The sequence below is a fragment of the Morone saxatilis genome, unplaced genomic scaffold, assembly GCF_004916995.1.
Source record: "Morone saxatilis isolate NCDOM2014 unplaced genomic scaffold, NCSU_SB_2.0 Contig8, whole genome shotgun sequence".
Lineage (NCBI taxonomy): Eukaryota > Metazoa > Chordata > Actinopteri > Moronidae > Morone > Morone saxatilis.
Genome location: NW_023340257.1, coordinates 12,872,456 through 12,898,432, shown reverse-complemented (window position 1 = coordinate 12,898,432; position 25,977 = coordinate 12,872,456). Strand labels below are relative to the sequence as shown.

At 40.9% G+C, this 25,977-nt stretch overlaps 3 protein-coding genes across 5 annotated transcripts in view; 1 reads left to right on the top strand and 2 right to left on the bottom strand.

Moving 5' to 3' along the window:
- Window positions 1-298: 298 nt before the first annotated feature.
- Window positions 299-7,423, top strand: yif1b (Yip1 interacting factor homolog B (S. cerevisiae)). 3 transcript variants are annotated; one of them, XM_035680021.1, is made up of 8 exons: window positions 299-464; window positions 2,025-2,127; window positions 2,407-2,536; window positions 2,664-2,768; window positions 3,218-3,354; window positions 3,655-3,810; window positions 4,016-4,109; window positions 4,749-6,303. In XM_035680021.1, exons 1-8 carry the CDS (start codon window positions 428-430, stop codon window positions 4,902-4,904), a joined length of 918 nt encoding a protein of 305 aa, XP_035535914.1. In that variant the 5' UTR covers window positions 299-427; the 3' UTR covers window positions 4,905-6,303. The 3 variants fall into 3 exon arrangements, with proteins under 3 accessions (XP_035535914.1, XP_035535915.1, XP_035535913.1); XM_035680022.1 differs by lacking the exon at window positions 4,749-6,303 and adding an exon at window positions 7,287-7,423 and having other exon boundaries at window positions 314-473; XM_035680020.1 differs by having other exon boundaries at window positions 317-473.
- LOC118341698 (probable E3 ubiquitin-protein ligase HERC6) lies at window positions 6,635-16,958 on the bottom strand. Its single transcript, XM_035680019.1, has 23 exons — window positions 16,712-16,958; window positions 15,566-15,722; window positions 15,401-15,477; window positions 14,467-14,694; window positions 13,651-13,742; window positions 13,405-13,532; window positions 13,143-13,297; window positions 12,466-12,521; window positions 12,218-12,309; window positions 12,053-12,112; window positions 11,856-11,952; window positions 11,493-11,673; window positions 11,094-11,245; window positions 10,643-10,762; window positions 10,441-10,539; window positions 10,138-10,317; window positions 9,849-9,989; window positions 9,414-9,580; window positions 9,165-9,231; window positions 9,010-9,080; window positions 8,729-8,912; window positions 7,658-7,760; window positions 6,635-7,494 (listed from the first exon to the last, which is right to left on the bottom strand). Exons 1-23 carry the CDS (start codon window positions 16,929-16,931, stop codon window positions 7,262-7,264), a joined length of 3,060 nt encoding a protein of 1,019 aa, XP_035535912.1. The 5' UTR covers window positions 16,932-16,958; the 3' UTR covers window positions 6,635-7,261.
- Window positions 16,959-17,081: 123 nt separating this feature from the next.
- LOC118342266 (NACHT and WD repeat domain-containing protein 2) overlaps window positions 17,082-25,977 on the bottom strand; it is a 10,889-nt gene continuing 1,993 nt past the window's right edge. The window contains exons 4-10 of the mRNA XM_035680772.1: window positions 25,264-25,461; window positions 24,666-24,795; window positions 24,440-24,588; window positions 23,477-23,824; window positions 23,157-23,258; window positions 21,882-22,647; window positions 17,082-21,112 (exon numbers count right to left, since the gene is read on the bottom strand). Coding sequence (XP_035536665.1) covers window positions 17,949-21,112; window positions 21,882-22,647; window positions 23,157-23,258; window positions 23,477-23,824; window positions 24,440-24,588; window positions 24,666-24,795; window positions 25,264-25,461 — 4,857 coding nt within the window. The 3' untranslated portion in view covers window positions 17,082-17,948. The remainder of the gene's footprint in view (window positions 21,113-21,881; window positions 22,648-23,156; window positions 23,259-23,476; window positions 23,825-24,439; window positions 24,589-24,665; window positions 24,796-25,263; window positions 25,462-25,977) is intronic.

Below are 25,977 nucleotides of genomic sequence, written 5' to 3'. Positions count from 1 at the left end.
TGAGAGTCTCCGACTGCTGGAATTTGATGTCGTTTGTGCCAGCTTGGACGACGACTGCGGTGGCGGAGTTGTGAATCTGCTGTATCGCTGGGTGCAATGTCCTTAACGCGGGAACCAGAGGAGGAGAAGTATAAATGACCACAAAATGAAAAATACGTAGTACAAGTACGTCAAACTGAACTTAACCTAACGCTAGGTATCAAAATGACAGGACACCCTTTCATACAGTAGGTGGCGGTATTCACCATTCACGTTGGTCTGTAACCGTCATTAAAAGTAGAGAAGAAGAAAAGGAAGGCGTTTACTTCCGTGTTAATTTTATGAATGACTCCAACTTCCCTGTGTAGCTTTATAACTAGCGTTAGCAGCAGCTGCGGCTCACTGGAGTGACTTACTGACGGCTACTGCTCCCAACAACCTAGTCCAAATGGATTACACTGCAACTCAAAGCGGGTTCAGACAGCGTAAGTTACGTACGTGATTTAATCGATCAAATGTAGTCTTTAAAGCCGTCGGCTGCATGTGCACGTTGTGTACTTACGTGCTAGCTTTCTGGGACTGAAGTGAAGTCGCTGCTTTCAGCCGGTCGAGGCTAACAACGCAATGTTCAAACAGCGTGTGCTACACAAACATTACAGCGTTAAATGTTAGACAATGTGTGAGACAGCATTATCTTAATTCATCTAAATCTAAACCCACAACCTATTAACAGCGCTAACAGGCTAGCTCATCTACCTAACGTTACACAGGCTAGGCGAGCTAACGCTAGTCCCCCGTACATAACTGGGTATTTAAAATATATAAGTTATATATATGTGTGTGTGTCCCAACGTGAAAGTACCTGTGCAATGACTGCGGTATATGTGTGTGTTCACAGGCTGTTAAAGCCGAAATGTGGAGCTAAATTAGGCTAGTGTACGCGTGTTTTTCCTTTTATGTGTAATTATATAACGTTAACGCGTTGACGGTATTAACGTATGCTAGCAAATGTATCTTCAATCCGAGCTCACTTCTGCAAGAGACGGGTTTTGGTTCGACAGACACGTTATTGACTTCATGTGTGGTGAGTTTAAGGGTTAGTAATGAGGCTACATAGCCAATAAAAGTGATTTAATGTTAATACGCATTAATGCACGGGTATCTAAGCAGACATTGGTGCATCACCAACAGGTAAACAAGCCTCCGCAATGCACACTCTTCAGAGGATCCAGCATACCTGAATAATCGTTTATCGCTTTCCACAGCCAAGACAACTGGTAGCCAAAGCACACTGTGTTGTTTTCTAAGATAGATCTCAAGGCTCCTGTTCACACACACACACACACACACACAGGTCTTCAGTATCTGTAGTACTCTTAAAGATGTGCAGGTGTGTCTTTGTGGGCTCGGCATACTGTAGGTTTTATGTCATATTCATCATACTTTCCTCTCCGGCAGGGAACAAAGGTCCACAATGAACCGTGTTGTGGCTCTTTTAGGATGATGTAATCTGCTCTGGTGATGAGTGTGTGTGATAATGTACTCCCCTAGGGAAATGGAGCGAAGAGCTCTTTCTCCTGCACAGAGCGTTCCACTGGGATTGTGTGCGCAGATGCACACGGGCTGTCATTTGTGTACAGACTTTGTTTGAAATGTTGTCTGCTACAAATGTTCACCACTGTAGTCCAATGAGATTAGTGATGCCTACACTGGTTTATAGGAGTCATTAATAAATAGAGCTCCAATAGGGCTGCACTTCACCTCTCCGGGCATTCATATTTCGAAGTTGTCAATGTCTGTGATATGCTGTTCGACTGGAGAAGAGCTCAGTAAGGACTGAAGATTGAATATCACTTAAAGAACAGGGGAAAAAAAGAGGTTGAGGGAAAGTTTTGTCAAGTTTCTTTCATGCTGGTTTGTCAGATTTCTTGTAATTCCAGCTGCTTTGCGTTTGCTTGCTTTACTAATCCCGTAAATTGTAAGTGATTTCAGATCTACTCCTTTGTTTGACCCATCTCTAACTGCTCTCTCTCTCTCTCTTCCAGAGCCTAACATGCGTCTAAGGAATACGTCAGTGGATGGTCCAGAAGGCAGCCAGCTGTTTGAGGATACGAGCGGACCTGCGGCCGGATCACATACAGGATACAGGTGGGAGCCCCGCCCGTCAGGCTGAAGTTAGGCTGGATATTAAACCTTTTGAGTCAAGATTTGTCGAATGTTTATGTCCTATACATTACATCAAAAGAAATCGTTACTCTTTGGAGAAGAAAAGCAACACAACGTTCCGTATATCCTGTCTGTTCATTCAGCTGCGCAGTCTTTTGCATCCTGTCCTTACAACTGATATGATTATATGTTTGTGTTAGATTAACCGATAGATTTCCCAGGTTCTTTCGGCTGATGCGTTTTCTTGTGTCATGTTGGCAGCCACCAGCCGGCCGGGCCTCAAGCAGCAGGATTTCCCGCCCAGTCCATTCTGTCAGATCCCATGTCCAACCTGGCCATGGCATATGGCAGCTCACTGGCATCCCAGGGACGGGAAATGGTGGACAAGAATGTAAGAATGACAAATAAACATTTCTTTTGAAGGCCTAGTGACACGTATAGTCGAAGAGAGGCCACATTATACTAATAGACGACATACCCCATCAAATAAAGCATGTCTCTCTGCTTGTTTGTTTCAGCTGGACAGGTTCATCCCAATTTCTAAGCTGAAATACTACTTTGCCGTGGATACATTGTATGTGGGGAAGAAGCTGGGCCTTCTGGTTTTCCCGTACATGCACGAGGTGAGTCTGCTTACACCTGCCCAATGTACGTTATTCTGTCATGCCTGCCACTTTGAATAGGGAGAGGACTCCTGTGCACGTGGAAATATGTTGATTTCTCTCCGTGGGCCTCTGGGGTTTTCCATATATGGTCCAGGTTGAGACAAGATACCTGCTTTCTAGTTCTGCCTCAAGCTGTTGTAGTTCCAAATTTCCTGTAAACTAATCCACACCATACAGTATGTTTGGTTTTTTAGCCTCTTTTATACCCTCTGCCTGTGTCTTGAATATGTATACATAAACAAGATGTTTCAATAGATCTATGAGATTTTGATTTTAATGTGTGGAATCTGTTTTATGATGAAAGTCATACATTTGAAAAAAGGACTTCACAATACTTCATGCTTTCAGCCCAGAGTTTGAAGTTTTAAGTGTGTTTGTTTGTGTGTGTGTGTGTGTGTGTGTTGTAGAACTGGGAGGTGTGCTACCAGCAGGACACTCCTGTGGCTCCGCGCTTTGATGTGAACGCTCCCGATCTCTACATTCCTGCCATGGGCTTCATCACATACGTCCTGGTGGCTGGACTGGCCCTCGGCACACAGAACAAGTACACATACATCCTTGTTTTTCTCACCGTGAGGCAGATTTACAAAAGACATACTAATCTAAATCTTGATCATCATTTGATTGTTGATCTAAGCAGTGATCAGTAGCAGCTAGGTAGGAGATGTACTGTTTTTTAATTATTACAAGAAGCAATCAGGATGGATTCATTATGCTTGGAAAAACAAAAACGTCACTTCCTGATTGATCATTGATAAAGCCCTACCACCTCACACTGATGACGCACTACAACTAGAGTTCACAGTGTGTAAATGTAAACTGTGTCATTTTGTGCACCCTTCAGGTTTTCTCCGGAGCTGCTTGGAGTTCAGGCCAGCTCGGCGTTGGTGTGGCTCATCATGGAAGTCCTGGCGGTCCTGCTCTCTCTGTACCTCGTCACCGTTAACACCGACCTCACAACCATAGATCTGCTGGCCTTTTCTGGGTACAAATATGTTGGGTATGTACAGCATCTTCCTTTGTTTGTGTTTCCATTTTCATCACCAACCCTCACCCTCATCACTCGTGTGTCTTTATTATGCTCGTCGTTTATTATTTTCTAATGGCCAATTTTTCCTTTCAGCAATGCTAAGGACAAAACACTTTCTGTTTTCATGTAATGGATGTTATGACTAACCTGTGACTGTGTGTGTCTCTTTCTTTAGGATGATCATAGGGGTGGTAGCAGGCCTGCTGTTTGGGAGGCTAGCGTACTATCTCTCTCTTCTGTGGTGCTGCGTTGCCATCTTTGTCTTTATGGTGAGTAGCAGCAGCATCTATTAACTCGCAGGAGTTTTGTAATTATTTATCTTAATAGACAGATTTCCTGTAAACGCATAATCGATGATGTTTGGCCAACCAGGGAAACGGTATGTAAAGCCTTTGATGTAAATGTGTACGTGACGCTTGTACTCTTGTTTTTTGTGCCACACACTGATGGACATCAGCGACACTTTAGGCTGTGAGCCAGTATCATATTGCTGCTGTTTGCCAGCAAAACCTGCCAGACATTAGACATACGCCAGATGTCTCCTGCACAGCTGTATCATATTAGATGCCTCTGCACTGCAATTTCATGCCAGCAAATGAGTAAAGGCCTTTCCTCTACCCTTATATAAGTAACATAAATATAGTTGCTAACAAATGAACAATACATACATAAGACATGCTGTACTTGTACTCATTCTTTCATCTCAGTATTTTACCCTACTCAACCCCTATACCCTCTGGACCCCCCTCCTCGCACTCTTCACGCATACATATACTGTATTCATGCACACTCCTCAGCTCGTTCTGCGGCTTTTCTAATCTGTCATTTGTGTAATAGAAACTCAAAACAGTCTATTCTCAGTTGTTGTCAAATCACCAAATAACATCTTCAACGGGGTCTCTCCTCAGATCCGCACTCTGCGTCTGAAGCTGTTATCTGAGGCGGCGGCGGAGGGGAGGCTTGTGAGAGGAACCAGAAACCAGCTGAGGATGTACCTCACCATGTCTATAGCAGCAGCACAGCCCATTTTCATGTACTGGCTCACCTACCACCTCATCAGATAAAACTTAGAACATGCACTCATTGTGTAGAAGATGAACTCGGCAGTCTGAATGCCATCTCACCCCCCCCCCCCCCAAAAAAAAAAAAAACCTTTAAGAAAACACACACGCACATCAGAGAAGCTGGACTTGGATGAAACACAACACAAGTTGTCTGGACGATATTCGATCACTTTCCAGACATAAAGACAGAACTGCACAGACTCACTCCATGTTTGCATGGAGCACAACAACAACATGCTACAAGACGATTAGGAGAAGATGTGAGGCATCATTGCCTTTTTCTCTCACAGCACAGCCCCGTGTCGTTAGTATTGCCTTTATTTGTCTTTTTTTATGTAATGTCTTCGGAAGTTTGTAGCAAGAGCAAGTGGCTTTAAGTTGTTTTTCTATACTGTGTAATTATTTGTTTGTAATTGTTTTTTAGGAATATTTAAGTACGTATGTTTGTGTATAGCAAAAGTATTAATGCAGTTGTCTGATATCTCAAAAGTGATTTTTCTGAGCCAACAGAAAGAAAGCACACAAAAACCGTCCATTTAATGAAAAAGACCTCAAATTCAGGTTTGAAAGTAGCTCTGCTTTGATGTTTGACTAGAATTACACTTTCCCTGGTTCTCATATTTCTTTCATGGCTGAGAAAAGTACAAGTTCGGTCATAATTGGATCTGGAAACAAGGGTTGTCTAACCAGTGTGGTTGTAGTACCAACTCAGTTTTTCTATGTGCTTTGATACACGTATGAGCTCTGCTGCCTGACAGCTCTGGAATAGAAATGGTGTAAGCTGCTTTAAGGTTTAGGCCTCGCAATGAAATGTTGAGTTGACTTTGATATCCTTTTAAAAAAAACAAGTAAATTATTTACTGCTTTTCATATTGAAAGTCTGATGGAATAAAGAAAGGGAAGATATGAGATGGTCTGTCCTGTGAAAGTTGCTCTAGTCTCCTTGAGATACTTGAAATATTTTAATGTCAGAAACGCTTTTTTTGTGCTTTATTATGCTTGTAAATCGTCTGTCACTATGAAACACGATGTCTCTGGTTTTTTTTATGTACTGGATGCTATTTCAAACCAGGGTAGGATTCATATTCACTTAAATTAATTCTATTCCAAATTCAGTTGAAATTCAGGAGTTTTCCTCAGATTAAATTTATTGTAACGCTTATCTCGTTTAACTGAGGTGCCAATAAAAGCTTTTTCCAAATGTTTCAACAAAGCGCTCATTTAAATAATAAACCTGAAGTTGCAGCATCTCATTAATAATTATTCTATGCAGCAGGCAATTTAAATACTTTTTCTTGCAGGATTAATCCTGAATGGATCCTTGACTGTTAAAGCAGGCTGAATCAAATCGAGCTACTGAAATGATATGACGACTGATGAATAAAGTCTGACTGATGGAGCTGCTGAGTTGTTGTTTTTTTATGTGCTCAAAATTCACTCGGAATTGTTTTTCTCAGATGTGAAACAGTTTTATCATAGAAAACTATTTTGGCTATATTTGCATTACAGGAAAAGATCAAGTCTTTATGGAGGGAAGTAAAAATCCTTGAGCATGTTAAACTATAATCTGATCTTTTGATTCTTATTCTTCTTTCAGTTTTTAAGCAAAATGTCCTGCAAAACATTAAGAATGGTATTTTATTTTTTTTGCTATTATAACATTGTGTTTTGATTGTTGCTATATGATTTAGAAAAGAACATAGTTACAATTATTTCATTTTCAGCCAGTATTGCATAGAAAAACATTTATTTTGTAGATTATTAAGGTACAACTTTTCCCTCAGTTACAAAGTTTTTTGCACAAACAAAACATCTGCTTATGATTTAAGCTTGTATAACATGAGCAGAAAGAGTACTTAATGCTAATAATGAACGAATGAATTTCCCCTTGGGGATGAATAAAGTATATCTATCTAATCTAATGATATAATGTGGTAAATAAGTTAAATAATCATCTCAGTAGGATGGATTGAAGCAGAGGCTGAAAGCAATGGCAGTGGAAAATGTGTCGCAATATCCGTCCACATGATGTGGGTACTAAAAACCAGTGATTTTATTAATGCATCCTGTCCCTGTTTATTATCCTTCATGATTTATTTATTTATTTTCAACCCTTCCATCCTGGTTAGATGTGGAAACATTTATTCTAACTCGTAACACAAGACCTCAACATTTAACATGTGCATGTGCTATCAAGTGAAATTAAAACACAAATACATGTATTACTGCCGATTTCTCCAACTACTAAATGCCAGCACATAGGCTGCTGATCTACTTCTGTTAGGTCCCTTTATAACGTAACAATAGTAAACAAACCCAAACCTAACTAAAGTGTTTTTAAAGAAGCCTTCCTAACTTCACTCTGTATTCTCTATTTTCCAGAAGCCTCTGTTGTGATTAATGGCCTGAAGAAGCCTGGTCTGCATTATCCTCTCGACCGGGTATCTCTGGTAGATGGGCAGTAACAACAGAAGATGACAGGTGAGCGCTTCTGGCAAGTGGCGATCACTGGAGTCAGGCAGGACGTTGACTGTCATCTTGAGGCTCTCCATACCCAGGAAGGGAACACGGTCACAGCCTGTGAGGAACACTGGAGACACAAACAACAAAGAGATGTCACTAAATCATCTGATTCTAAATCTAACGAAAATAAATACCAGGGAAACACTCTTCATTAAGTCTTAAAGTGATTGAGACACCACCACTCTGCTGTAAAGTTAAACTTGATGAAAGATAATAAGCACAATACTCACAAAGGAATTTCTTCTTTTCCTCTGCTGTCAGTTCCTCAAACACCTGCCAGAAGGTCACGATGTTTGGATGCTCGGCATTGTAGACTCCTTCATAAACTGTATTCTGTTTGGGAAGAATAAACAAATATAAGTAGAAATCTATCAAATTAAATGGACATGCTGATGCTGTAAAATGTTTTATTCCTCTGACTGCGAACTATAAACAGTGATGAAAGTAAACTGACTACTGTAATTAAGTACAATTTTAATGTAATTAAATTTCAGTTTATGCTACTTCATACTTCTACTCTACTACAATTCCACAACTACAAAGGGAAATCCACCACTACATTAACACATTAACAGCTGAAGTTAATATTTACTGTAAGATTTGACATATAAATGTAAATATCTTATAAAACACATTGTCAAAGATTAACCAAGTGGTTCCCAATCTTTCTGGCTTGTTAACCCCATAGGAAAAAAAGAGTTTAGTTGGGGACCCATGTCACATTTCAGATGGCTGAGTTAGACTTTAAGATGGTTTCATTTAAATAACTGTTTGATGTCCAAACAAGTAAAATTATTTATTTCTAATTTAAGCAAATATTAGATAAAAGTATTTTTTTAAATGTATAAATATATTTGTGTAGCAGAGCTTTCTCTCTTCACTTCTCTCCCATACGTTTTTCATTTTGATTCCCTACATTGTGTTACAGTATTGTTTTTTACCGGTAATCTGATTGGTGTCTTCAGGTGATAGGTGCCAAAACAAATTGTATCTGAAAACAAACACCAAGCTGTTTGACAGCTGACTCACTTGGGTGGCTTGACAAGCACTTCTGACAGTAGTAAATATTTTACTACTATTACTCAAAACATAACTCATATTATCTGAAAACTTATGTTGTGCAATATAAAACTGTCAGGAGTGATGTAACATACAGACAAATATGTGTAAAACAAGTCTTGTTTGTTGAGTATTTTGATACTGTATTCTTGTTTAGAGTTAATATAAAATTGAGAATATCTGAAATTGAAAATAGTACACAAATATAAATATCACTATCTACATTTCTGACTTCAGCAGACCTGCTTGAACGTCTCCCAGTCGTAGTTTTCTTGGCCCACCATCACCGCCTGCAACTCTTCTGGCTGGAAGAAGTCCACCACGTCGATATCACACACCTTGAAGAAGCCTCTCTTGAACGCTTCGAACACTCCCTCCACTGATTTGTTGAAGACATAGTCGACATATGCAGCAACAAACTCTTTCCTAGTTAAAAAAAATAATTACAATTAGCTTTAAGTGAGTGCTGACATTGTCCAGCAATGCCACACACGTTACATACAGCAGTTGTGTATAAACTTACTTGTTTGACACTGTGACAGGTTTTTCAGTTTCTGTCGGATCAAGCTCAACAATCTCGCCACCCCAGAACACCTGTAACGAATAATGCCACACTTGTAGGCATTGTAGTATGAAATAACCCTGTCAGTCATTCTAATTGTGCTTTGGTGAACCTACAGTGAAAGTAGTCTCCATGATTTGGAATTCTTTAGGAGTGTAGTCCTCCAGTATGCACCGCCAAGACCTGAAGACATAGTGAATATATGGAAAGAACAATTAAACATACCTTTGACCTGCACATCGCCTATACAGAGTTTCAAATCCAAACTACCAAACTACCAAACTGTAACAGAAGAATAGAAACATCAACAATACAACAAAAATCGCGAAATGCAACATCTCCGTGTCGCATTTTTCAAATCTTACTCTGCAACTACAGGTTCAAACTCCCTCATGTCATCCAGCGAGGGTTTGACTCTGAGCAGCTTCTTGAAGAGAACCAGTGGGAAGGGCATGTGGACAATGTTGTGGTTGTAGAGCGCAAGGCCGCACAGAACACCAAACAAGAAGTAAGTCTTCTCCTCCACTATTGGCTGTTTGTTTGATGAGAAAAACATCAATTCAGTTCAAGTCCAAGTACGTGTTGCTTTAAAGGACCAGTGTGTAGGATTGAGTGGCAACCCACAGCATCTGTAGATAAAAATGACTCATTCTAACAGCTAAATATACACTAATGAAAACATTCCTATGCATATTATATTCCCACAGATCTTCCTAAATGTTACACACTGGACCTTTAACTCTACCTTCAGCCCCTTAACTCGGGGCATCATCATAAATCAGGTCAAAGCTGAGTCTTACCTTGGAAGGGAACCAGGCCAGAGTTTTGCTCTCATTGTACATGAACATCTCCGACTCTGGAGCCATCAGCTCATCAAACAAATGCAGGAAGAGGTCCCTTTTGTTAACATTCATCACCTTCCTGTCATCCACAAATTGCACCTAGGAAGGATAAAATGATACTTTTTTTAAATACTCCACTCGAGTGAGCACCACTTTAATTACTCTGGAATGAAGTCGTATAAAGACAGAAGTTACCAAATTTAGCTTCAGAACACTAAAGCTGGTTAAGTTTTGATGGCGTTTTTACCAAAAGCTCCCTTGTGAAGGCACAGTGGTCGGCTGCACTGAGCTGTCTGAAAGTGTCCTCGACCAGGTGAGTTCGTCTCAGAGTTAGCTGGAAGACGGGAGCCGGGGCAGAGTCTGGACGATCTACAAACATTTCCTTAGGCAACACCAAAACCCATTCATGAATGAACCGTTGCGCTGTCTGAAATCACAAAACCCAGATAGAAAGCAATTTCAATATAATTATATAGTACACAAAATAAATATCTAATCATCAAATGTAAAATTAAGTAATAACTGCTCACATTTTTAATACATACTATACCTTTGTTATGTATGCAAAGGTGTTAAAGAAGTCCACCTTGCAAACCAGATTGAAAAGGAACGGGTACCGGCAGAAAATGGCAGGAGTGTTCTCGTCATCCTTTAAGAAAATAAATGATGATTTACCAAGAAATAATTTTTACAACAGAAAACTTTCTTCTGAAACACTGCCACACTAAGTTTACAGGACTGTATGTTTTTACCTCAACTTTAGAAAATTCTTTCCAAAGATTGATGTCCTCAGCTGGCTGCACACAACTGCTGATTTCCTCCACGTAAAAGGTGCTTAGTGGGAGTTTGTAGGACTTTCCAACTTTGTTTGCCTGTGAAAAATATATACATTACAAAAAAAGAAATGCTGGATCATACATAGACAATGTTGATCAGACAGTTTTAAGACATCACCTTGAGTTCTGGTAACTTCTGATGATGGGCATTAGTCAGTATTTGTCAAATTTATTTTTAATTTCAATTCAATTTTCATTTAATTTTTGTTTTATTGAAATACATTTGAAAATGACAGACCTTCACAAAGGAAACACAAGCCTCAGAAGCCAGATCTAAATAACTTCCATTCATCTTTCAATCAAAACGCACTGTGTAACAGATCTGGCACTAAACCCACTGATAACTGAAATAAAAACACACACTGACTTTGTAGAGCAGCTTGAGGACTTCCAGCAAGTATCTGACTCCTGGGTTGTGAGTTAGCAAAAGGCCACTTTTTAGCATGAAGGCCAGGGCATTTCTGAACACCATGATGTGATTCATTAGCATGGAGGGTGCCAGGGAAGACCACCAGTCTTCTGCAGCATAAACACACATACAACATATTAGTTATTAAAGAGAAGAACAGTTTTAACTACTGAAAGCTGTGTATAGTTTTATATCGTACATTACAACTTTTATTTCTTTCAATTCTAAAATGTCCATATTCAATATGTAATGTCTAATTTTGTGATATTTGTTAATACTGTTCAGTAAGCTCAAGAATGGTTACATATCTTCCCAAATCTGCGACAAAAAGACTTTGGACAAAAAAATAAAGTTTACTCAGGGTCGTCTGATTCTTCTCATTCTGCTCTGCGATAACGACAGCCAACGGCAGCACCCAGTTTAGGACATGAGAGTCTTGTTGGAGAAGTGGACAGGTCAGCAGAATCAGGATGATCTCTGGTGATTTTAGTGCAGTGCTTGAAGCGCAAAGCAAATCAATCAGGACTTTAAAGTTTACCTGCATGAAGAAGAGATCAATGAGATAACATGGCAACACAGCATGTTCACAAAATATGTTCAGAGCCTGGTGCTGCACATAACACGGGGACAAGTAACTCACTCAGTCAACTTATGTCATCAGTAAAAGAACAAATGATCTCAATAATGCATGAAATTGGTGTGTTCTTGAATGTTCTTAACTGATTCTTTGATCCATGGTATTGCCAGCAGCTGGTCGAAAGCTCGGCTAGCTGCTTCAAGGTCCACAGTTAAGGCACCTGCTTCAGATGGAGACCCACTGATACCCAAAGCAAAGCATTAAAACAGGTGGCAGGATCAATATGCAAAACTGACATTCAGATCATCTTTTAATTCTGCCAATAGAAAAGAGGACTCACTTTGCCTTTGTGAAACTTGCAACAAGACTTGAACTTGTCAAAAACATCAAACATATTTCTCTGTTGAGTAAAGAAAGAAACGGGGAGGCTTACAAACACTGTAGTTACATAATACATATACTTAATACATAAATATAACATACAATACAATTATGAAAAAAGGACCTCTTTGCCGCTTCATTGCTGTGTTTCATTGTCAGCCATTTTTGTAGTTTTGTCTCATCCAGCCGCCCAGTTATCTGTCCTCGTTCCGATCTCTTAAAAGACAGACATGAAGACGTTTTATACAAGGGCACATTAAAGCCATATAAGATCAGTTTTACACTAAGGTGCTTAATTAAAAAAAAACATTTGGGTAGCTTTATGTGAAAGTCTATAAAGACAATGAGTTTTCAAATACTTGAACGTGTTACCTGTGTAGGTGAAGCGTAAGCGAAGTTTGTATTCCACCTGGTCGATATTTTCAGGTCTGCTCAAACAAATAAAATAAAAACACACTTATAAATGTAACCTAAATCTTACACCCCTTTCTACCATAACAGAACACAAGATTAAAAGAATACTCATTTAACTTAATGTTTTACTGCCAACTGTTGTGACTCCCGAATATTTCTGAGGAACTGTCTAAGAATAACATCCGTCTTTGCAGCCATATTACTACTAAGGAGGAAGTTCTCTGCTTCATAACCTAAAGTTCTTGTTTAGGATCATCTAGCAACGTAATTGCAGCTCCCTCCCTTCACTTGAAGAAGAAGAAACTACGGTGGCAACAAAATCTGTGAAAAACTCAAATACAGTCAACAGCTAGTGTTTGGTTTGTCCGTTCTGGGCTACTGTAGAAACATGGCAGTTCTACATAGCTACTGACTACTAAGTGCTACTGAAAGCAACCCACCACGTCTGTAGAAAAAAAAATGACTCATTCTAAAAAAACAATGATTCTTAGTTTCAGATGATCATACACCATTCCATATCCCTCTTAAATGTTACACACTGGACCTTTAATCTGAGATATTCATAAGATTAAAGTGATACGTAATGTGATAGGTAATGTGAAGAAGACCACGGCACGCTGCCCATTTATACATACTTTCGGGAACGGCTGCTGCACTGTCAGTGGTCCACGGAAGCTGTACGAGAGTGGGAATCAGACTGTCCTCTGGTCGTCCAGTCCCAATTTGACCTTTGGCCCCATTGCCAAAAGCCCACAGTTGGCCAGAGGTGCCCAAAACCAGAGTGTGACATCTGGGAGACAAGAAATAATCGTGAATTTACTGAGAAACTTCATATTATATAGTAATGGCTCACCTCAATTACTTTAATTCTCAAAGTTTCAATGTTCACATAAACACCTGCCACATGAAATATGTGAGGCGAGTCCATCCAGACCATCGACCAGTCTGGGTCTCACTTCATCAGCAGACGAGTTATGACCGAGCTGACCGTGGCGCCCCTCTCCAAAAGTGAAAACCTTGCCATCCTAGAAATCACAGCATCACATAATATCGTCATATCTTGACAGTGTGATCATTTTGTCAGTTTTTGTAAATCAACCCAACATATACGGCTGAGAAACGGGCTGGAAGTGAAGTTTGTACCTTTGTTAACACCGCCGAGTGCGCCTCTCCACAGCTTATGAAGGAGACGCCCAGAGGTCTGAGGGCAGGTACCATACAGACGTTGAACCTGCCTGTTAAAGACGGTAAGAAATGAAAAAAAGATGGTAAGAATCTGATAAATTAGATGAAATATATAATCAGGAGGTTGATGTGAGGTTAAATGTCCCAGTCTGTGCCTCTGATGTATCATCATTATGTTTTTTTACCCCAAAATAACACACTCTAAGGATCTACGTTTAGTTTGCAGCAAGATTTTTAGCCTGTTTTCAGGTTGTGACTCTGTTTCCAAATCCAAAGATGGTATCCAGAAATAGCAGTCATTGTTCAATTTGTACAGTGTGAACCAAAATTCAAATTAATTATATTTGTCTATATTGATGCTATTTATATTTTCACATAAAATAAGGTTTGTATTGTTTGGTCATATAAAACTAGCAAGGAGGTATCTAATTTTGGCTACCTAAATAGAAAATCCTAAATTTCTTTTTTTAATTTAGCTCTGTTACTTGAATAACTATATAGTGTGAGTTTAGTTTGACATAATGTGCGTTCAGATTTATTATTCATTAGTTTGTGTTAAGTGTTGCTGTTAAGTGTTAAATAAAAAGCCTAAAAAACACAAAGAAAACTTTTGAAAAGATAAAGCTGCAGCAGGAATACTCATAGCCTGCAGGTGGTACAGATTGGTGTGTAGACGTGTAGAATTTGTCTGAAAATTACCAATGAATGACGATCTGTTGCTTGTTAAACGTGAGCAAGTAAGTTTGTGACTGACTTAAAGTCAATTATTTGTACCTTTCGGATCCCTCCGATTGAGCCCCAGCTGTCCCGACTGATTGGCCCCGCAGCAGTACACCAGGCCTGGGAGTGTGAGGAACAGAGTGTGGGTCGCTCCGGCAGAAATCTGGGTCACCGCTACACCGGTCAGAGCGCACACCAGGAGAGGTGTGTTCTGCAGTGACACCTCCTTCCCCAGGCCCAGCTGACCGTGACTGTTCAAACCCCACGAGTAGACATCTCCTCCTGGAAAGTTGAGAATAATGGAGCTAAATTTAATTAAACACAAAGTCTGTATGCTCTATCAGTAGATGTCAGCATGTAAAATCAATATTTAACTTAACTTAATTATAACCTTTACTTTCACAATATGTACACCATGACAACCAATTATGCCAATTAACCTACAGAGGTCATTACTTAAGCTTATCAATGTAATAATCAGCTATTTCTTACTGAACAAACACATATCACATATAACACAGGTGGTATTACAAGGAAGTCATTTCAAGAAAATTAAGTTTCTTCTCAGGTTATATACTCTATTACTGCTCTAATGCAAGAGAACCTGTGGTGCAGGTACTTGTCCTAAGATGAGCTCACAAAATTGCCCACAGAAATGTGCCTGGCAAGACATTAAGAACAAATTCAAGACACAACTTAATGCAAACAAAAAGGATGGTCTCTTTGGGGTTGAAGTAATCTTTTATGGGAGTTGAATATTGGCTGGACTGTGTTGCTGTGGTTGGTTGAAGCTGCTGATGTCAAAAACATTAATTTGCACAATGTCATGTCTGCAGGGGAATTGGAAAAGTGGATTTGGAACAGTGGTACAGTAGCAAAAACAAATCCTTGCTACGTTACACATAATTAAACAGCTGTCAAATTGGAGCTGGAACTGTTCCATAAAAATACACACAGACGTTATCACTCAGGGTGTTCAGTGTTGTACCTTTAGTCAGTGCCAGAGAGTGGGAGTTTCCACAAGCAACCTGAATCACCGGTATTGGTATTGGTATGGGCACCCGACTGCATGTTGATGAGACAATAATAGATTAAAAAATGCCAAGTTTCAGTCATGAGTATGCACATTCATATATTTTTACTGAGAACTTGCTTCGGTCTGTGACTGTTGCACAGTAGGTGTGGTGGTATGCCTAGCTGTCCATCCCCTTCAGCCCCCCAGGAGAACACGTGTCCAGATGCAGACACCGCCAGACTGTGGTCCTGGCCACAAGCCATCGACACCACATCACCCAGCCCCTCCACACGACCTAATACAGGAGGAAAGATGGAGAATCACAATCAGAAACCCATTTAGTTCAACAGCTAGGATGTAAAGTGTAACAATACTTATCTAAACATAATAACTTTAATATAGTAATAAGCATAAACTGCCTGAAAATGCAAACCTAAACACAGCATTTAAGGTCTGAGCCTATGTTAAGTGCTAAATTACAATAGTGGAAAGTCAGTAAATACCTTTGCTCAAACACTACTTGAGTATTTTCATTTTATTTATACTTCTGCTTAACTGATTAATTTGACAGCTATAGTTTCTAGTTACTTTTCACATGAAGAATTTACATCAAATCAGCTCAATGTGATTAACTGATATAGATTAAACTATCCACCACCAGTAGATAAAGTAGTTCAAATAAGTTCAATCTAAACCTGCAACAAAAAATGCTCCTTACATGTCAATAATATAATCATAAATCATTCTAAATGTCCTCTTGAATGCAGAAGTATTTTACATTGTAATATTGTTTTGTTTTAAATACCACTCACTATTACTGTATTCACCTATTCACCATTATTTATGTTCTCCAATATTTTGCAGTTCATCAGACTAAACATCAAACAATATCCGAAAGTTTCCACCTGCACGTGAACTCAACGCATAATAAAGTACAGTTTAGTTAACTTTCGTTGTGCAGACTGACAACAAGGAAACGAAACTGAAACTTAGCTCAGTTAATTATCCTGCGTAATGCTGATTTATGGCTCTGGGTGCATGCAATAAACTCATTAGGTTGTCAGCAGAAACTAAACACAAGATAAAGTTATTGCTTAGATGAAACTTTCTTTACAGACTCGAGAATAAGAACCAAAGAAGATCAGATAATAATTCAGTAACTGAACTTTTGTTATTTAACAGTCAGACCGACAATAATCCTAACGGGAATATTCCTGTAGGAGTATTTTCTTGTGTCTATTCTACATCCTTTTTGACAGATGTCCCCACTGTAAGCCTACCAACCTGGTGTCCTTCCATCTTTACATTTCTTTCGTCCGAGCTGTCTCTGTGAGTTATGTCCACATGATAAAACGCCTCCATCCCTGGTGAGGAATAAAGTGTGCTGCTCCCCGCAGCAGATGTCGGTGATCACCCCGGTAAGCGTCCAGGACACCGGGCTGAGGGCGGTCTGTGGACCGTACTGTCCACTGGAGCTGTCTCCCCAACAGTGCAGCTGCACCATGTCTACACCTGGACTGATCACAGCCTCTGTCTGCTGGAGACTTTAAATCAGCTGATGCTGCCTTCAAGGGCTGTCGGAAAAATCATATCTCTATCAGAAATATGCACTGGAGAAACTCATTCTGCTAGTATTATGTAGGTATTTTGTAAGAATTAAAGTGACTAACAATAACGACGTTTGTTATTTGGTGCAATTTGTTATTTATTTCCGAGCAGTGCACAAACAATAGGATGTACGAGAGAAGTTTTAAAATTTACAAGCTTACAGAGTAACATGGAAGGCAACATGAGACTAACAGAAGTTCGTACGACAGAAGAGATCTCTTATCTTTAAAAAGTTAGTTTCGATTATTTAGGCTTTACACACGAAATGTGACGCACTCTTAAATGTCTTAAAAATACAATCTACCTGCAATGAGAACAGGTGTGACTTTTTTTTTGTTTAGAGTGAACAGAACCAATGAACATAATCTAAATAAAGTATCTTTTAATCAATACAAGGCCAGGGTTTAGATTTTTTAAAAACATACAGACAAAATACTCTCTATATATCTATTTTCTGACATTTCTGCCAAGAGGACAGTCATTCTTATACAAAAAGTGATGCAAGCATGTTAAATTGGCATTACTTCTCACCACAGAAACAGGAATATAAACAAGACATTCATACCACATTACTTTATTTCAAATAAATGTGTAAGATGATCTCTGTGTTAATACATGCAGTAGATGTGACAGAAGCTGCTCAGTTATTTGGTTTTCTTTTCACAGAAATGAAACTGGATCTCAATGCTTCTGCTGTGAAGTGTATCATCAACCTGGACCAGCTGAAAATGAAACAAAAGGTGCTGCAGGCTTACAGAGGTGCTTAGAAACAGTTTAACCATGCAGGTGTTTCTATTTTTATATATCAATATATACATTTTACATACAACACATTCTTCACTTTGTGTGCTGTCACATTTATTATCTATATACATGCATTTTAAACGCAGTCCAACAACAGTGTATAATGATCTTAAGGCCATGCGATATTGGGGGTTGCTAGCGGTAACCAGCTGGATGGCGTTCTGTCAAAGGGGCATTGCTTCAACTGACCATTCAGATTATCTCTGCACCTGAACGACTCTTCCCCATTGATCGCGAGATCTAAAATAGAATACACACCTACAGACCCGTCCTCAAAGCCCACGAACACACACTGACGCTTGTACACGACCAGAGTCGACGGGTTCTTAGACAGACACACACTTCCTATTCTTTCCCCATCTGTGAGTCGTACGACTGTGAGGACGGGCCTCGCATGCAGGGAACAGACGCAGCTTTTCTCCGTAGTGGTGGGGTAGGATATGTAGGCAATGTAACATCCATTTTTATCCAAACACGCTTTAATGACGGGACCCTCAGCTTTGAATGAGCACAGTCTGGCCTGAGATAGGTCCATGAGGTTGATCGCTTCATTATGAGTTGACAGCAGGGCGTAGTTCCCATTAGAGGACATTTGGAAGTGTTGCGGCTGGCAGTGAAACATATAAGGCAGCTGAAAGTGCCTGCACACCGTCTCCTCTGCTACTTTCCACGTGTACACTGCCCCTGAGGCAGCCATCACCACCACAAAGTCTGGGTGCTCTGAAATTGTATGGAAAGCTACAACAAGCTCTGAGTTCGCCACGCAGGAGAAGCGCTTGCTGATGGAGCCCGACCACAGACTGGCAGCTAACAGGTCCCCACAGCGAAGGCCAATAAGGAAGGTGTTTTCAGGCGACACCTGGGCGTCACATAGGTATGGGTGTATGCTGCACACAATACTCCCATTCGCCAGCTTCCAAACCCGAGACAACCATCGCTCAGAAATACTCACCCCGAAGTTACCATTATGGGTGATAAGGATGTCTGTCGCTCTGCTGCCACTCATACGCAGGATGTTCTCACCTGTTTCTGTTTGCCAAACGTAAATTTCCCCTGCTGAGAGTGTCACAAGGTGGATGTCATTAGGAGAAAGGCGCAGTTTTTCCACAGGACCATCATGTAAGATGTTAGCATGTGGAAGTCCTGTTTCTAATCTCCATCTCCACACCGTATCTGACCCATCAGTGGTGTAGAACCACTCGCCTGTCCGTTCGACCACTACTTCTTTCACGCCACACCCCATTTTTGGAGCTATACCTGCAGCTTCTATCATCTCAGAGTCCCAAGCTGTCAGGCAGCCGTCATGAGCGACACAAATGACATCTGAGGGCATTTTGAGGAGCGTACGAGGCCGCTTGTTTGCTTCTAAGGAGAGAACACAATGCCCTGTGCTGACCCTCCAAACCAAGACAAAGGGACAGGCGTCTAACAAAGCCAGGAAAAGATGGCCATCCTGTGAGAGCACAGCTTGAGTGAAGGCCCTGCCCTGTGGAGCCAAGAACTGGTCCCACAGCTCCCAATCACATGTATCCCACAGAGTAACCTGGTGAGACTGACACACCAGTAAAGTGTCAATTTCATCCGAGTAATCTGTATTTAGGATGTTATTAGATGTGTCCCCAGTAAAGCTTTCTTTGACAAGTCTGGGTGGTTTTGTTTTGGCTGTCACATCCCACAAGGTCACATTACCTGTCCTGTGAACACAAGCCATTTCCCTCTTGTCTTCACAGAGGAACATTGATGTTACCGCATTGTGGTTTGAGTTTGAACAGGTGCCAAGGAGGCTGCCGGTGATAGTGTCAAATATGGACACTGTGCTTTCTTCCTGCCCACAGTACATATAAAAGCCATTAGAGGAGCAAACCAAGCAGGTCACACAGCTCTGACACTGGAAATGAGTCAAGGTCTCACTGGAGACATCAAACACGCTCACAAAACTCTCATCTTTCCACCACATGAATAGCTTCTTCTGACATGCAACAAACCCCTCAATTTGTGTTTGTTGGCTTGACTCTGGTACAAACTCTGTTTTCAAAGGGTCCTGAAGCTGTAGAAATATTTCTGGGCCTGTCACATCCCACAGGAAGAGCTTGTTGCACTGTGTGGAAAGCAGCATGAACTGACCGCTACTCTTCACTCCCGCAAACTTCAACTCCTTCTGCTCGCAGCTCAGTAATAGTTTGACTACATCACACCCAGAGCCTTTCCAAAACCAAACAGTGCCATCATCCATGACCTCTGCCACTATCCCACGCTCTGTCCCAGCTGCTTCTGTAACTGAAACGCCCTTGGTTTTGGCATCAAACTTTAAATGCTGAACAAAGGGAACAGAGGAGGGAGCAGGGCTGAGCGCTACTCCTAATCCGCCTCCTCTTTTACTCCTCTCCTTTCTGATGTCTCTGACATAACCTCTGAGCGCAGGAAAGACCTCCAGATAAGGGAAGAGACTCGTCTCCATCACTGTGGGCAGCTGCAGGGGTGAGCTCTGCAGTAAGCAAGCACAAGAATTTAATATGCTTGCTAGGAGTGCTCTTTCCCTTGAAAACTGAGAGTGGGATGACCACTCCTCACCCTCCAACATGGCTACCAGATCTCCCAGGAGTCCTGCTCGAACCACAGCCTGGTGAAACCCAAAAGACATTAACAAATGCTCCAACTCCTCCCATTTGTCACTTCCTTGTGACAAGTGATGCGGCAATTCTGAGACCTGCCTCAAGTTCAGTCGGGCCACCTCTGTGGCAGAATAGGCAAACAGCTGGCTGGATGGCTGCTGGTCTGCGTATAGTTCCATTTGGGGGATGTCCATGTTTGGTCCAGATTTCAGTGGTTGAGCACTTCCACAAGCCCATCGGCCACTGAAGTAGTCTGCCATCGCTGAATGAATCTCTTTCCTCACCTCACGAGTGCCTAAATACTTCTTAGCCACTACCAGCTTGAAATGCCTGCTCACCCAGAACAAGACACGAGACCCTGCAACCGTCCTCTTAACGAGAAACCTCCTGAGGTCCAATAGAAGTATCTCCACGTGGACTTGCCGGACCCTCATATTGGAGGAGGGGCTCTCGCCCTGCTGAAGATGCTCAGACAGCACCCCCTCATCACTGCACAGCAGATCAGCGAGCTCGGCCTCAGTGAGCCCAGTCCTGGAGAGGGTGAGGTAGGAGACAGCACGGGCCACCAAAGAGGAGCCATGTTTCTGCTCAAGGTGATCCAGCAGCGCAGAAACGGATGAATGGACGCCATCAGGGAGAGACGACTCAGTCACATCTGAATCTGATGATGAGAAAAAAAAGGGGCAGAGAGAGAGAAATGTAGTGTAATAAAACTGTCAACAAATCCCAGGTAAAGACCAAAACCAACAATGAATGTAGCAACTATTGCTTGTACGTCCAATGTCTTATAAAGGTTATTCCTTTGTGCCATAGAAGTCCACTGTTGTCTTAAAAACTATTAAAAAAACATATGAATGAGGCACACTCGCACTGTGGGACATGTTTTCATTCACTGTGAGCTTGTGAGCACTTGCTTGCCAGAAAGTGTTGCGTTACTGTGAGAACCGTCTCAGCTGCAGCTTAACAGCACATGTAACAGGATTCTTAACATGATGATTTCAATGTTTATTTCTGCTTCTTAATTCTTCCAATAATTGAAATGTGTTTGACAACATAATATGAAAATGTAGTTCCTGCAAATAACGGCTTGTTTTTTTATGTGATGAAACGTTGAAGCAAATCCCATTTCTCAAGGCACCGCAGAGTACTGAGGTATTCACTTAGAGAACCTCTGCACCAGCACACAAAATCTGTGGCTGGAAATAATCCCCAACAATTGCACTATTTACTCCTGTTTGAATAACATTTGCTAAAAACTACAGCCCCCAGCTGTTTTAGAAAAAGATTAAGTACTGAAAGTATTGAGAGACAAACTATCGAGTTCTTTGTTTTGGAATTTCTATGGGTTTTGTTGACTGTAAGAAAAATATAGAACATCACCAGCTTTATCCTTTACGAATCTGTCTGTGTGTTTACTGTATTAGCCCTACCAGAGTGCCACAGTGACGTGTGCTGGTGCAGGAGTCGAGCGTAGAGAGTCAGGCAACAAGAATTCAGCGCCTGGTTCACCAGCGCCTGTTGTCCTGATGTCACCCTCCTCCCTGAACTGTCCAGCAGCGACGCCAACATCTTCACACACTGTTTCCTGTTCTCCAATCCCAGCGGTACACACACATACTCCTTCTCACTGCCCTCTGATACACACTGAGGTGGACTTCCTTGTTGGGTGATGGCTTGCAAGACATGTGTTCGTTTGGAGGAGGCTGTGAGGATGAGTTTGACATTGGGAGGAAGAGGGGAGGGGAGGCTCTCAATGATTTGAGGTCCAAAGTTGTTCTCGATGTGATCCAGGCCATCGAGGATCAGAACTAGAAGCTGTTTGTTAGAAGGCAGGAGGGAGAGGAGCGATGAGAGACGTTCTTTAAGCTCAGACAGACAAATGTCAGGTTTTATGATGCCAGAAGGATCTGGGCGTGGTACGGTACTATGGTCTTGGTTATGATCAGAAACAGGCTCTCCGGTGGTGGGTTCAGGGTGAGGATCCAGGCTACAGTTGGATTTGTGGTCCCTGAGGTTAGTGATATAGCTAGGATCGTCCAAGTCGCTGGGATTCTGCTCCGAGGACAGTTTATCGTGATATCTACTGGCAATTTGATAACACAGGCTCGACAACAGGTGCTTTGGAGAAGGGTTGATTGACAGGTTGCAAAAATAAGTGATCACCACAGGATCACAGTCTGGCAGCCAAGACTTTATCTGTGGAGGGAGACAGAAAGACAGAACAGTTGTTCACATGTTACCCATGTTGTACAGATTCCTGATGGACGGTCTTACAATGCAAATGTGTTGTAGGCATTGTGTTGCCCTTGTTTGCACACATTTTATTTATTTGTTGGTTTGTTTGTTTATTTTTGAACTTTTTTATGAATGCTTCTTGAGAATTTAGTTATATGTTGACTTAATAATGTCATTTAAATGTGTTTCACTAATAAGAAAGATACAAAATTACTGTAAAAGACTGTTTCTTCTTATATTTTTAATAAAAAGAAAAATGGAAGAAGGAAATTTGTGTTCATCCCACTTAACTGTGAATATTTATTTGTAGCTCTGTAACATGTATTTTATTGTTTGGATTTCCTGAAAAAGGGGAGTTGAACTGGGACAAAAGTGAACTTTTATTGACAGATTATATCAAAACAACAAGAAAATCATATGTAAATTTAATAGAACAATAACAGAAAGTTTTGCCCCCTCAGTCCACTTACCTGTTGAGCACAGTGTGCCACCAGAACTGCTTTCCCTGTGCATGGTCCTCCTGTCACCACTAGTGGGCACTGTTGTTCACTCTGCTCCACATAGGCTCTGACCTACAACAAAAGAAAAGTTAACTCTACAGTAGTGATGCTGTGGTGTACCTGAAATTATTGGCATCAAGAATCAGAATGTCAATATCCACGGAGTGAAAAAAGTATTGATCTTCCTCAGCTATTAACAGAAACAGAGAGAAGTGACCATATCTACACCATAAGCAGTAAAAAAGGATGTTAATGTATAAAATCATCCAGAGAAACACCATCATCCTCACCTTCTCCTCTTCTGGCCGAACGATGTCATAAAAGCGAGACATGATGTCACACAGCTCCTCCTGCTCGGTCTGCTCTCTGGATAACGCATCACCGAGCTGAGAGTCTTCACTGCTTTCTAAGACGTCCACGCTGTCAATCAACCCCACAAGGTCAGAGTACACCTGCTGGCACAGAGACTTGGCATAACCCCGCCTCCTGGCTCTCGTGTAACCATGGCGACGGTCGCACTCTGTGGCGCTGGTGTAGACCAGAAGCTGGGAGGAAGTGATGAGACCAGGGAGGAAGTTGTCACAAAGCTCTGAGAACAATTGTCCATCAGTGGGTGTTCTCTGGTCGGGAGTCGAAGCCTGAAAATACAGGAAATGAAGTTTCTGTGACACCTTTGATACAATTTGCATTGGAAATACGTATATAGAATGTATTTAATGTTATAAGACATATATGACAAAATGACAAAACCATAATTTATAAAACATAAAATGTTGTTATGCAAAGAAAATATATCAAACATAGATATGTGACAGATGTGTCAAGTACATACATACATCAGGTTTCTCTGTCAGGAACTAATGATTAACTTAAAGAAAAGGGGAAGAAAGCACCCATTTTGCAAATGTCCCTTGTTAACGGGGGCACGACTCGTATTCTTCTCATATCACATTCACTTGAATCAAAACTCTTGATGTGTGGATGTACGTATAATAGTTTACAGAGGTGATTTAATGTTTTATGTAAACATCTGGCTATGAACATGTGCATTGTTTCTCCTTCTGTTAAAACAAATGTAAAGATTTTGTTTGTGACTAATAAAACTAGGAAAAAAGAATAATAGTGATGTATTAGTTGATGCAGAAATCATTTTCAGGACTTTTCCCTTATTATATAAATGGATTAATGCCTCAGTGAATGGTATATTATGACACTCAGTTTGTGGTATACGATCAAATAAATAACTCTCTTACCTCTGACTGTGGCTGAAGTTGTGAGTCCATCTGTCCCTTCTCTGTCTCTCCTTTTGCATTGATGACCTTATGGACGTAAACCAGGCAGCGTCTGATGATGTCATTATCAGGACGGTCGTCCAGAGCAAATCGCAGATCTGCGTCGAGGGCTGGAGAGAAGCAGCAAAGCACACGTTACATTATATTTCAACACTCAAACCCCATGCACACATACAGTATCTCTCACCTGATCTGTAGTAGCTCTGCGCTCTCTCTGGGGTCATGAGACCGCCGTGGACACACAGACTCACAGTGGTCTGAAACACCTTCCTCAGCTCGTCTTCTTTAGCCTTCATCTCTTCTTCCTTAACCTCTGCCTGCTGAACAAAAACAGATACTTTTGTAGAAAGGAGTACCACAGCGATTACATTGTATAACATCAATGTAATAGCTGTGGGAACTAATGTTTAGAAAATAACTAAATACTATTTATCCAGGCAAATTCTAAAGTATAATCATACACACATACTGAAATACAATGTTATCAGATCTGTGAGCAAATTATGACACATTATTATAGGATTATTTAATATTTAGAGTAGTTAATATGGTTTTATAAGGAAAAATACTAAAAGGGAGCTTTATTTCTGTAAGAAAACTTTATTTTGTAAAAGACCTCTTCTATTCATACAGTAATCCATCAATAGTTTTTGCCCAATAAGGGCACTAATCATAATTTGTACTAATTTAATTAGCAGCTGCACTTGGACAAACCTATTCATCTTTGCCTAATAAGAAAATCTTAATCATAATTTAATCTGAATGAAGACAGTAAATACAATCACCTGAGGACAGCAGGTGTGTCTGTGTGCAGGTCTCAGGCAGTAGGAGGGAGGGATGGTGTTCTCGTCCCTCTGGTACACTCTCTCCAGCTCCCGGGTGCTGACGCCCGCTTGCTGGCCCTCCTGCAGCAGCAGCTGGTACTCTGACACCTCCACCTGGGCGGGCAGACTGGCTGTGCCATACTGATGTCCTACCAGGGCCTGCAGCACCGCCATGTGGGCACAGAAGGAACAGCAGCATGGGGATGTATTGTTCAGTAGTGCTTGTATTAATGTTTATGGATTTCTGTATCGTGTAATTCAAACAGCTCTGCAGTAAATTCTGTGATTTTTATAATTTAGTGACAAAGTACAAATACTTTAATACTTGTTTTTCTGACAATCCCCCCCCCACACATTTATACACAAATGTATCCAGTTTTAATGCATTTAAACAGCATTATCAATTTTGTTTATGTTCTGTTTTTTTTTTGCATCATTGCGTGCCTTCCCCTAGTCAAAAACGATGCATATCACACGTGACAGATATAACATGACGAAAACAACGTAACAGACAAGAAAAATTTAATCAGTAGTTCTACTTTCACTGGAGTATTTTTAGTATCTGTACTTTTGCCACCTAAATTTAAAGGACCAGTTTGTAGGATTTAGGACTCAAGGAAGCGCAAAGGAGAAACTATGGTGGCCACTAAACTTGAAAGGCCCTATCTACAGCCA